Genomic DNA, 12663 nt, shown 5'->3' on the forward strand with positions numbered 1-12663 from the left:
GCAATGTGGTGGTCGGAGAGCGGGGGGGGGGGGGGGGGGGGGGCAGCAAGACAAAGACTGAGCGTGCAGGTGGCAGCAGGGAGGAGGGTGTTCAACGCCTTGTATTTCATTTTAAAGTGGGGGTGAGGAGATATTCATAAAAGGAAAAAGGTCAAAAGGTCTCAACCTTTGCATGCCTTCTTCGTCCCTTTGTGTCTCCAATTCAAATGAGACAAAAGTTCATCTGGATTTTGGAAGTTTTTTTTTTTTAAGAGTTGTGCCATATTTGGAGATTTTTCCAAGAAAAGCTTTAGTTTTGTGAAGCTAGCATATTTTGATTTCTCCATTACAGACACACTAAACTCTTAAAGGATTTGGATGTTGACCAACTATGACTGATCTCACACGAAATAAGAGAACAGTTGTGACAAAACACACACTGACGACAACAGCAGCTAAGTGTCTCCTACAATTACAGGTGTTCTTCACTTTCAAGTAGGGCTGAACAATTAATCGCATTTTCAATATAATCGCGATTTAAAAAAACGCAATTTCCAAATCGCAGAGTCTGCAATTTTTGGCTATGTAACAATTAGGGAATTAGACACGTCCATTAGGTGTTGGTAAAATGGTTAAAGTGGGTTTGCCTCCACATGTAAGGGAAGACAGTTGCAGCAGTGAGATAATCTAATTTTATTACTTGTTTTAGAGTTTATATAATCATACATAGCATTAAGTACAGGTCAATCAGTTTATTACATAGACTTGCTTGTTGGTTGCACTTTGTGTTCAACAAGGATTGATGTCCAAATCAATTAAAAGCTGTTCTCTTGAATAATATTCTGATTAATAGAAACATTAAAAGTTCTTGTTTTAAATAGTCCTTGTTTACAAACATCTTTATTTAGACGCCATTTTTGTTGCTTGTGGTTAACGCAGAGAAAAGTCAAAATTGCAATTTTGGTTGAAATATATTGTAGGCAGAACGCAATCATTTCTGCTTTGAGTTTAGACGCTGTGGGTCTTTTAGCAACTAATCTGCACAGCGAGGAAACAAAATGATTTGTTGTTTGTATATGTTTAAAAAGACATGATAAATTAAACTGGGAAAAGAAAAAGAAAAAAAAATTGCATTAAATCGCAATATTAAGAAAGAAAAAAAATCGCAATTAGATTATTTTCCAAAATCGTTCAGCCCTACTTTCAAGAGAGGGAGAAAAAAAATAATTTTATAAGGAAAACCAGCAAGCTGAAATGTATTTTTCTTGTCATTTCATACCAACCTACTTCAAGTCTATATGTGGAATCAAACCCTTTTTGTATCTGTGGATGCAAAATATCGTTTTAGTTTGGTGTTTTACTTCAGTACTCTCAATTATGGAGATATTCAACCATATCTCATATTTATTATATCTTTATTACTTTTGAAAAACTTTGCATCACATCCCGCTTCCATTTATTGTGTTTCTGATTCATGTTTGGACTATTGTGACAGATTATGGACCCTAATCCAATCTAAAAGCCTCTACACAGCCTCCTGCTGGTAGATATTATTCACTGGAACCATAACCTAATTTCCATAGGGAAGGCTATGAGCAGAATAGAGAAATTACTTTAATTTGCCGGCTGTCAAAGCAGTGAAAATGACATCTAACCCAGTAAAAAAAGTATCCTAGGACAACTAGACGGGTACACAAGAGCGAAGGCAGCAAAATGAGCAGCATCAGGAAGGTCCAAGGCACCAATGTACTGGTTCATCTTAAAGGTTTGCAGTGGGGTAGTTTTGCTGTCAACCTATTAAGTTATTGTGTTGCTGAAAAACCTTGCTGCTGCTTTACTCTGGAAATCTATAGATTTGGTTTTGTTGCTGTTTTCAGACCTTTGATATGTTCGCACTCAGTTTAAGACAGCAGATTAAAAAAAAAAATTAAAAAAAAAATATATATATATATATATATATATATATATATATATATATATATATATATATACACACATATACACTTGGAGCAATGAGAGTATTGGAAATTAATCCTTTGAAGTAAATATGACACAAAACTAAGTTAACCATTGCCTAAAATTACACCGAGATAAAGTGCCTTGCAAATATAAAACTTTCATGTCACATTTACAACCCCAAATCTCATCATATTTTATTGACATTTAATATGACTGACCGGATCTATGTAGTGCATAACTGTGAAGTTGAACCAGAAGCATATTGTTTCCCCTAATGTTTTACAAGTAAAGTCTTAAAAGTGTGGCCTGTGTTTCAAATCCACTGTAACCCTCTATAAATCACATGTTAGCCAATAGTTGTATAGACGCATGTCTTTTGATTTGACTCCACAATTCATCATCATTTAAAATCACATTTAAAACGTTATAGTGTGTTCTTGTAGCATAATGTGTGTTATGCTACAGTTATGCTATAATTTTCGAAGGCACCGTGCAGCAAATTCAGCCATTAGAATCAGTATCAGTGGTGGCCTAGTGGTTAAAACAGGGTTCAACGGTTCAAATCCCACAGGCTGCCACTCTTGGTCCCAGAGCAAGACCCCCGGCCCCAGAAGGCTCCCAGGGTGCCGCAGAGTGGCGGGCCACTGTTTGCTAAAAGGGACGGGTTAAATGTAGGGGACACATTTCATTGGAATGCACAAAAAGCTGCAATGAAAAATAAAGATGGTTATTGCCTCTATTATTATAACTAGGGCTGGACTATGTAGAAAAAATAGCATAGCGATAAAATAGAAATCGTATTGATCGATATCGATAACTATCAACAGTTTCAAAATATATTTAAAGTGATGTTGCTTAGGGACCTATTTTTAGATACAGAACAAACAAACACTGAATTCAAACTCAACCCTTTATTCAACCAACTTTTTATCAAAACTTGAAGTTTTTAAAAAAGAAAAAAAGGACGCTTGCTCTTCAAACTCTTTGAAGGGGGCGGAGCTTTGTGACAGAGCATCCCTGGGTCTGCGTTTGTGATTGGTTGGGAGCAAGTTATGACTGTAGTATGAACCTACATGATAGGATAGAATGCAAAAGGAAGGAAAACTGTTATTCTGTTGAACTTTTTATTTATCCTTTTTTTTTTCTATCATCAATATACGTCAATCGATCAATATATATTATTGAATTATCGTCCAGCCCTAATTATAACCAATAATAAAATTGTTTAAAAAAAAAAAAAAAGGCCAAATATAGTGAAACTATCCCATGTTCCAATTGTTAGTCTACCATCCAGCTCAGCTAATTAAGAGGCAGCAGACACCCTAAAAGTTTAACATTAAAGACAAACACACAGAAATCATTTTATGCTTTTTTCCCTCCAAAGCCAAACAAGGAAACATTGAATTTAAAGCATAAAAACCCTTTTATCATAAAACATAGTACATATCAAGAAAATGATTTAAAATGGACCGACAGATAAAACTTCTGCACGTATTTAGAATAGATTTCGGAACCACAAGTCCAAATTTTCTCAGATGAAGCGCCGTGTTTTCCCTGCTAATATAACAGTATAAACAGAGTCCAGGTAAAGAACTGGAGGGGCGGAGATCTTTGCTCTTTGCCGTTTTAGTTTCCAGCTTCATGTGCAGAGTTCACAGGAAGGCTGGAAGCACCGTCCTCACAGGCACCTTTAGAGTATTACGTCACAGGAGTAACTTCTTCTCGATTCGATTCAGACATCGAATAAAAACGACGAGCACAAGCTTTACAGTTCTAAAAATCTGTACATATAAAAAAAAAAAAAAAATTGTGACCAGTCATTTCTTTTATTACCTGTTGACTCGCCGCGGGCACTTGTCGGGCTTGATGTCCACCTCATAGTGATAGACGTCCATCTTTGGGATTTCCACTTCAAAGTAGTTGGCCAGCAGCTTGATGGGCTTGCCCACGGTGCCCATGCCTGGCCGCCGGGGGGCATGAAACACCTGCTGCAGGGGTGGGGGGAAGACCCCCAGGGGCACTGGACAGACACATTACAGCGAGGCGCCCACAGGAGCAGGAAACAGATGGAAACAAGGTTAAAAAGAAAAAAAAAGAAGAAGAAAAAACAGGACAGTAGAAGAGGTAAAAAAATCCCGGTAAGAAATTAGTTTTTTTTTTCAAATGAATGAGCAAAGCAGAGCCAGAGGAGGAAGAGGGGAGGAAGTTGCAAAGGGGGAACGGTTAAAGCAGAGAGAAAAAGGGCCAAAGAGGGCCACAAACGTAGGTGTGAGGCAGGAAGGAAGCGTAGGCAGGGGCCAAACGGAGATGATTAGTGGGCATCCAGCGGCCGGGACAGGAAGGCAGGGAGAGGGACGATAGGAGAGAGCAGAAACAATGTGCAGGAAAAAAGTTTGACCGCACACGAGGGAGCGTTGAGGCCAGGGAGAGACGACGGGTAAAATTAGGAGGTGAACGAAAGGAAGATTTGAAAAAGCATTAAAAAAAATTAAAAGACAAGACAAACATTTAGAGGAAAAACAAAGAGCATAAACAAGGGGGAAGGAGAACAAATAAAATCAATTAGCAAAATGATGCAGCAGAACTACAACCAGCAACACTTAACAGGTGCATCTCGACAAGAGTCTCATTAAAAACTTGCTTTGATTCAGTAATTTCATTTAAAAGTGTAAGATATGCAGATCCATGAAACTCAACGTGTTCAGCCCACATTTACAGTGTTTATTCCTGATAACTATGACGTACAGCAAATCAAACCCCAATATTAAACTTCTCAGAAACTTTAAACATTACATAGGGCCAAATAAAAATATTTTTTTAAATGCAGAAACGTTGCGCTATGGCCTACACAATCAAGAAGAAATGCCCAGTGGGCCGTGAAGAGCCCCTTTTCCATTGCAGCGACTTTCAGAGGTCCTGGTCTAGGGGTGGGACCTTCAGGTCACCCCGGGATTACTGAGCGGCGGGGTCGAAGCAGATTGTTCGAAGAGGAGCAATGGCAGAAGAGAACAAGAAAAACTGTCATTAATTACTGATATTACACTTTTTTGTGACACAATTAGACTTTTACGATGTTTTTTGGGCATGAATGTGGCTCCGTAAAAACTCAAATATCTCCTCTGCTTATCAAGATATCGCCTCACTGCAACCATTAACTCGCCAGCTGGTTTTATAAACGCCTGTAACTTTCACCAACGAGTAGAAGTCAGATTCAGTCAGATGATGTCTAACGGTTCATGTTTGGTTTATTTCACCGTTTCGTTTGTTACTAAGCATAATCAGTTTTGCTGAGCTTAAAAGTTAAGCTTTAAAAAACGGGATTGTTTTATTTGACTTCATTTCACGACTTCACTGCCTATGCTGAGCTAAAGGTGGGAACAGGTGGCAATGCCTTTCATTTCTTATTATCGCCACCCCCTGGGCTGGAGGTGTAGTGCAGGGTCTCTTTACCACGCCCCGATATGTCATTTATGCTGATTCAAACTAATTTTCTGTGGCCCTTCAGAGCAGTGGAATCATAAAGCACACCAATTACCTGGGGTTTCGTTTACTTGGGTAAAAATAAATCCCAGGTATTTAAATCCCAGGACTTCTGGTGGAAAAGGGGCAAGAGACCCTCTCCACAAGGGCCATGAGGCTCAAAAGATCTTTGCTAAAGAAGCTGAAAGGCAAGCCTCGAGGACCACATGAGGTGCCCACGAGCCTGAAAATGCGTGAAAAATGTGTTTATTTTACATAAAGTTAAGGTGAACTCTGACTCTTGGTAGTTCAAAAGGTCAGTACTGGTAGCCCTTCGTATGACACAACACCAATGAAATAGCTCTGAATTTCAAAAAGGTTGGTCTAAAGTCATCTTTTCGGGATCAGATTAAACTAAACTTTGGATTTAACTTTGAAATCAAGGTCCCAGAGTTTGGAAAAGAACAAAGTGGCATAGAACGTCCTTCATCCAAGCTGAAGGAGGTTTTTTTTTCAGCAGTCAGTGATGCCATCTGCTGGAGTTGATGACCAGCAGATTTTTAACCAACTCCAAAGTCAGCGCAGCCATCAGCAAGAACATTTCAGAGCGCTTCATGCTTCCTTCTGTCGACGAGCTTTATGAAAATGCTGATTTTTTATCTTCCAGCATGACTTGGGCACCTGGCCCTCACCGTGAAAAGTGTCGCTGCGCATGACGAGCCAGCCGGTTCACCAAGCTTATCACATCGAGCCCACGCGCCACTGGTGCAGCAATCCGTGCAAAAAGGAGCCCCAACCAGATGTTGAGTGCTGCTTCACATACTCGCACTATTCATATGGCGTTACACATCATTTTCCTGAATATATTAAATTTATTTTTTTAGTGTCCCATATTTTTAACGTTTATCTTATGTCTTCTGTTTTTACTCGGAGCCTTGCAACAGAAATTTGGATTTCCACTAATTTTAAGCCATGATCATCAAAATTAACTTGAAACATTTGAAACACATCACTGATTGCTATGAACATACACACAATAAGAGGGTTCCCATTTTGAACTGCGGCACTGGATCAATGCGTGCTTCTTTTGTCTCTCTTATATTGTCTCTGCTCTGTCTTCTCTAAGCCCCAGTCGGTGAGCCTGGTTCTGCTGGAGGTCTTTCCTTCCCGTTAGAGAGGAGTTTTCCTTTCCACTGTCGCCAATCTTTATAATCTGATCCAATCTGTATAATCCGATCGAATTTGACTTTGGAAAGTGCCTTGAGATGACCGGTTTAACGAATTGCCGCTACATAGATAAAACTGGATTGAATTAAGATTTTTTTTTTCAGTGATATTCTCCTTCAGCTAGGTAATTTAACCATTGAGGATATCACCTCAAATAAAACAACTGTCTAAATGTAGAAATAGCAAAAAAGAACAAAGAGTAAAGACTGAAAACTTATACTTTCTCAATACCCAATTCTATTTATGCAAGAACTATCCAAAACCTCCAAAGTAATAAAGTCGATAAAGTGAAACTCCATCATTTTCAAGTCAGCACTTTGTTTTACTTCTTTAACGGGGGAAAGTAGGTTTGAGTTAAGTTTAGGGGGGGGGGGGGGGGTGTTGTCCCAGACTGGGTTCTTGGTGTGAGGTTAGCTATGACTCCTGCCTGAGAGGGGCCCACCGCCTTAACCCCTGGGTCCCCAGAGAGCAGCCCTCCTCCATCACAACAAAGACCCCAGCTGCCCTGCTCCTCCGTCTCACACACAGATTTACAGGGGAGCACGGCGGAGGGAGAGCTCTGGCTACGATGAACGCACTCACACACCAACACAGGACACCCCCCACCCCCCCACTCCACCCCTTCTACATTCCCAGCCTCACCATGGAGACATCACAGCAACAGAGCATTGTCATGGATATCAGGGGACCTGTGTGTGCTCATGTGTGAGGCTGCTGGGAGAGATGTGGGAGGAGGCCGTGATCACGCAGAGGAGACCTTGGCCTTTTTCGGGCCGCTCCGAGTTAGCCGGGGGTATCCCAGAGTGGAGAAGCCCCGCTTAAAAATAGGCGCCGTGGAGACGCCTGACGTAAAATCACCGCTTAACGTTACGTTGGCAAAGCGCCTGAGTCAGGAAGAGTGGCGGTCCTGATGCGAAGGAGGACGCTCTGCCTGCGGTGTGTAGAATCACACGTCGGACAAACGGCGTAAACACAGATCCGGGGCATGTGGTGAAACTCTGAGCTGGAGAGAGGCTACGTGTGTGTGTGTGTGTGTGTGTGTGTGTGTGTGTGTGTGTGTGTGTGTGTGTGTGTGTGTGCGAATGTGTTGCGATTGCTGCCCACTAGACGCACAAAGACGCACACTTCTCCCTCGTGCCAGCCGAAGGCAGATGGCGAGGAGCGGAGCCAGCGCTCTCGCACGTCCCAACACAATAGCCGCCTCTCCCCGGCGCTGAGACCTCAAACCCGGAGCCCGACGACGCGAAGGCGCTCGCCGCTTATTGTCCTGCGGCGGTGACGTGACAACCAGCGAGACGCAGGAGGACTACCGTTTTAGTCGTGTCCTGCTGCGTTTCTGTGCCTTCCTCTCGTCCGTTGCTGTTCCTTTCGGTGAAGTCGTGGATGACTTTGCAGACAACTTAAAGCTACAAACATACCTGATCAAATGCTTTTTTTTTTTACATTTGGATGTATTTACAACTATTAATAAACATGGAAAAATCCGAGAACCCGTGTGATTAAAGCAAAATAACACACTCTGCATTTCAAGATGGACCAATCAATCAGCTGGAGATCTGAACCAATTTCCTGATTTGTGATCAGCGGGTCAATTACAAAAATCAGATTATCTCTTGACTCATTAAAATGCCACAAAAGTAAAATAAAACACTCATCTCCAGTCTATAAATATAAACGCATGAATACATACCCTGTAATCTGATGGCCACAGCAAATCTGATAGAGGTTAGGAACAAATACTTTAAAGCAAAAATGGCATAAATATGTCTTTTTTTATTGGCTGTTGAACTAAAAAGTACTGCCTCTATCAAAGAAGCTGCAGCAGATTTTATTTCTTTCATTTATTTCTCTGAGTCTAATGTCCCATAAGAAGAAGGGAAACTAAAAAAAAAAAAAAAAAAAGAGACTCAAACTTTGAATCGGCTGGGCGAAGGCAGATCGGTTTGTCACTATTAACATTTTGAAATATGGAAGATTTGAAATTCATATGAGACGATGCCGTCCCTCATCAAAACAAACCACGTTTGTTAGTTAGCGTGGGTAAAGTTAGTTCATTCTCGCCTGTTGAGCCAACGGAAAAACTTGTCTCGTCCACCCGGGAAGACTGACAAATTGAATTGTCACACTTCAAAACACAAAAGCGGACTAAGAATGAGGGGCCTTGGGGGACTTTAGGGGCCCTTCCCCCCATTTAAAAGAAACAAAAAAAATGCTTAAAATTAAAGCAAGCTGTGCAAGTTCGTTTAAGTATCGGCACCAATTTGGGATCCTTATTCCGTTGGTCTAGATCAGGGGTGTCCAAAGTGTGGCCCGGGGGCCGTTTGTGGCCCCTGTGATGATTTTGTGTGGCCCTCCAACTGAATTTCAAGAACACTTTGGCAGACCAGCGCTGGTGGCTTTTTGCCGATGGAAACTTTTTTTACTTTTAATTAGAGTTAATCTATTAGACAAGTTAAAAATCTTACAATTGTATGTTTAATTGAATGTTCGGTAAAAGACAAAACATTTATTTTTTTAAAAGCACACTTTTTACAATCGCTTTAACTTCATAGTAAACAGGGCGACTTTTACTCAAACGCAGATTCCAGTGCATTGAAATCTAATTGGAATTCATTTAATAAAATGAGCTAAATACGGTTTAACATCTTTTCTTAAAATTATCATATTTTTGTTGGGAAGGGTTAGTATTTTTGGTTACGTTATTTTATTTTTAACAATTCTTTGGCCCCTAGAGTGCTTTTTCAGCCCATCAGTCGAAAAGTTTGAACACCTCTGGTCTATAGATGCAGAAATGACTTAAAAAGCCAGAGTCAATAAGTGATATGGTCTTAAAAAAATAAATAAAAAAAAGTCACAAAAAAAAAGTTCAAAACTCCCACCAAGAAGTCAGCATGGCAAAAGGAAACTTCGGACCTACTTCTTCCTTAGTTTCTGCACTTTTCTTTTCAATGCATCCAAATAAAGCAGCGAATAATGACTGCAAGTCTGAATTTTAACCAGGCAGAGCCAGGAAAGCCATGGCACGTCAACTCCAGCAGCAAACGGGCCGATATGGCAAATATGTATTATTTTTTGGATGCGGCTCCATGAATGATTTGCCCTTCGTCGCAGATTTTTTTTTTTGGGGGGGGGGGTTGTTGTCTTTGACGTTGCATGCAAGGTGCTGGAGCCAAACGCCGTTTAAGAAAGCCGCCCGACGCGAGGAAAGAAGGGGTAGGAGGAGGTGGAGGAGTAGGAGGAGGGGGGGCACGCAGGGAGCAGCCAGCTGCTGCCGCTGAAGGCGGGCTTCACCTCGGTCCTCCTCACCACATTTCCCACGACCTCCCTGCCCCCGCGCACGGCTCGGGGGACCGTCAGCACCCGCAAAATACGCGACGGTGGAGCTCAAGAAACAGAAAATGTTCTCCATCCAGGCTGCAACAGATCAATCTGAGCGCCTCCTCTCCTCTCCTACGATGGAGGGTTGTCATGCCAAGCCTCCTTGTATACCCCCCTCCTCCTCCCTCCTTCCTTCCTTCCTTCCGTTGGCTTTTCCAACTGCAATGGTCATCTGCAGCTCTGACCCATAACACTTTAAAACGGTACTACGGTTAAAAAGATCCACCTACCAGCGCCAGACGGTCCCGGCTCCATCCCATTCACTTAGCCGCGAAGGTACAAGCTAGCTAGTCCGGGGTGCTGTGGCCAAACCGCCGGCCCCTTCAGGCTGGAGGCGTCTCAGTCTTCCAGCCCCCTCCTCTCGGCGTGTAGCCTCCTGCCTGCTCGGTGTACCCCCCGCCTCCCCCCCTGCCCCCCCTCACCAACAGCCCCCCCGCCAAGAGCCGCACAGGAGTTACGGCTAACGATAGCCGCTGGCGGACGCTGGCTGCCCGTTGACCCCGGAGCGGCTGCTAACGGCGGAGCCGGAGGAAGGTAACTTCTAGCGGCTTTCCTTCCAGAGCCCCCCCACCCCACCCCGGTGCTGTGTTTCGGCCGTCGGACCCACAGCTCGGCGGCTTATCGACCCACTCTCTGCTGAGGCAGGATTCTCCAGCGGAACAAAAAAAGGCCAGCCCCTCGCGCGCCCCCCCTCCCCAACAAACATCCAAAACTTCTTCAGTGCCATTAAAAAAAGTGCAAGCGAATTGATGATAAACCTGCTGTCACACCCCAGAGGCGGAAGGAGGAACTGCACTGCAGGTATGCTAATCGCTGCCAGGGCGGGCTGCGGAGCGGTACATGCTAACAAAACCAAACCTTTAAAACTCAAATCTTTCCAACCACCATCATGAAAGATAAAATAAATAAATGAAGTTGACACTTATACCCATATTTCATAAAACAGAAAACTGGCTGGACTCGTTAGAAGACAAAAGAAACTGGTTTGTTGCAGTTTATTTATTTATTTATTTATTTATTTATTTTTATTTTTTTGCTTTTACCGTGCCTTTATTATCTGTAACAACTTTATTTCAAAGTAAAAAGTAACGAATAAATAAAAATGACCTTGAAAGTAAGTGCGGCTTGGGTAAGAATCCACTACAGTCAGAAATTTGTCAAATCCAGGTTTTAAAAAGTCAGAAACAATTCTCAGAAAATTATATAATTTTAAAACTCAACTGTTTATGATACTTTTTTTTTTTTTTTTTTACAAAGTACCTATCTATTATAATGCACCAGCTCTTTAATCACCATACCACACCAGTTATCTATGGTAAAAGGTAAATGGACTGAACCTCACATAGCGCTTTTTCAGTCATCCTGACCACTCAAAGCACTTTGCACTAGAGCCACATTCACCCAGTCGCACTCAATAACGCAAACACATTCATTCACCAATGCACAGATCGGTGGGCAACTTGGGGTTGAATGCCTTGCCCAGGGGCACATCAACATGTGACAGGGGGGAAGCTGAAATCGAAGCCACAAAACTCCATCCCATATACCAGAAAGCGAGATCTGGTCTTCTGCTCTTATTCCAGTCTCTTTGCGGAGCTGTCATACGATAGGAAAGATGCCACTGATGAGGCAAGTGAAAGACAAAAGCTCTGGTATGCCAGCCAGTATGGCAGCTGACGTTGAGGAGAAGAGTTTGAAAGTCCACCCAATGAACATGGGCTGCAAGGACTTTCTAACCTGTTGCAGCAGATAGGTGTTGAGTGGGAATTAAGAGAGCAAGCCACTAAAAGGCCTGACTGAAATAGCCATTGTGCTGAAACCAAATAGAAACTGTATTGGATCCCAAAATGACCACTTAAACCTCAGATGACACACGCCCAGGTCAGAACAGGCCCTGGTGGGTCTGCCTCAGATAATATTTCGGATAATAATAAATACTCTCTGAGGGTGTGGTTCACAGCTCACATTTTCAAGACAAGCAGTGAACTGTTTCATCTAGTCTGACTGTTTTTATTAAATCATAAAAAAACAAAAACATTTTGACCAAAAAGTACATACTATTCAAATACAATACAAAAGGTTCTGGTCTCATCTTTAGAAATACAGTATACAAAAGGCAAAATAAGTATTCATAAGTTTCCTTTTTATTTAGACATCAATCTGTTTTTTTCCGTGTATGAAATCTTAAAGTGTAATTATGTCAGAGTGTTCCGATTTAACTGAGTTTTGATTCTGGGAAGGATGTTTCATGTAAGGTTGAGTCATTTTGAGTCATTTTGAGTTAATCTCTGCAATGCATCAATAAACATAAAGAGTCATCATATGAGTGAGTGAGTGTGTGTGTGTGTGTGTGTGTGTGTGTGTGTGTGTGTGTGTGTGTGTGTGTGTGTGTGTGTGTGTGTGAGAGAGAGAGAGAGAGAGAATAAGCGATATCTGATTTCTATCAGGTACGTGGCCAAATGGCAACAGTGTAAATATATAAAACATTATATTTCTATTAATCACTTTTAGGTTTTCAGATTAGTCTGCCGTTCTGTTAGCTGTGACATCATCCAGGGAAGACAGATCGTCCGCTATTACCATATAACATAGAAAGGATTCCTGGCTCGATTCCTGTGCTTCTGTGATTTTTGTGTCTCTGCTAAAGGGGAGTTTTCCTCT

The 12663-nt window shown here is 42.0% G+C and overlaps 1 protein-coding gene across 2 annotated transcripts in view; it reads right to left on the minus strand.

Annotated features, from left to right (window-relative positions):
- Positions 1-10417, minus strand: part of ago1 (argonaute RISC component 1) — a 29872-nt gene extending 19455 nt beyond the window's left edge. For both annotated transcript variants that reach the window (XM_036135242.1, XM_036135241.1), the window contains exons 1-2: positions 10233-10417; positions 3772-3958 (exon numbers count right to left, since the gene is read on the minus strand). In XM_036135242.1, the coding sequence (XP_035991135.1) occupies positions 3772-3958; positions 10233-10257 (212 nt within the window). In that variant the 5' untranslated portion in view covers positions 10258-10417. The remainder of the gene's footprint in view (positions 1-3771; positions 3959-10232) is intronic.
- Between the last annotated feature and the right edge of the window lie 2246 nt (positions 10418-12663).

This window comes from Fundulus heteroclitus, chromosome 3 (genome assembly GCF_011125445.2).
Source record: "Fundulus heteroclitus isolate FHET01 chromosome 3, MU-UCD_Fhet_4.1, whole genome shotgun sequence".
NCBI classification, from domain to species: domain Eukaryota; kingdom Metazoa; phylum Chordata; class Actinopteri; order Cyprinodontiformes; family Fundulidae; genus Fundulus; species Fundulus heteroclitus.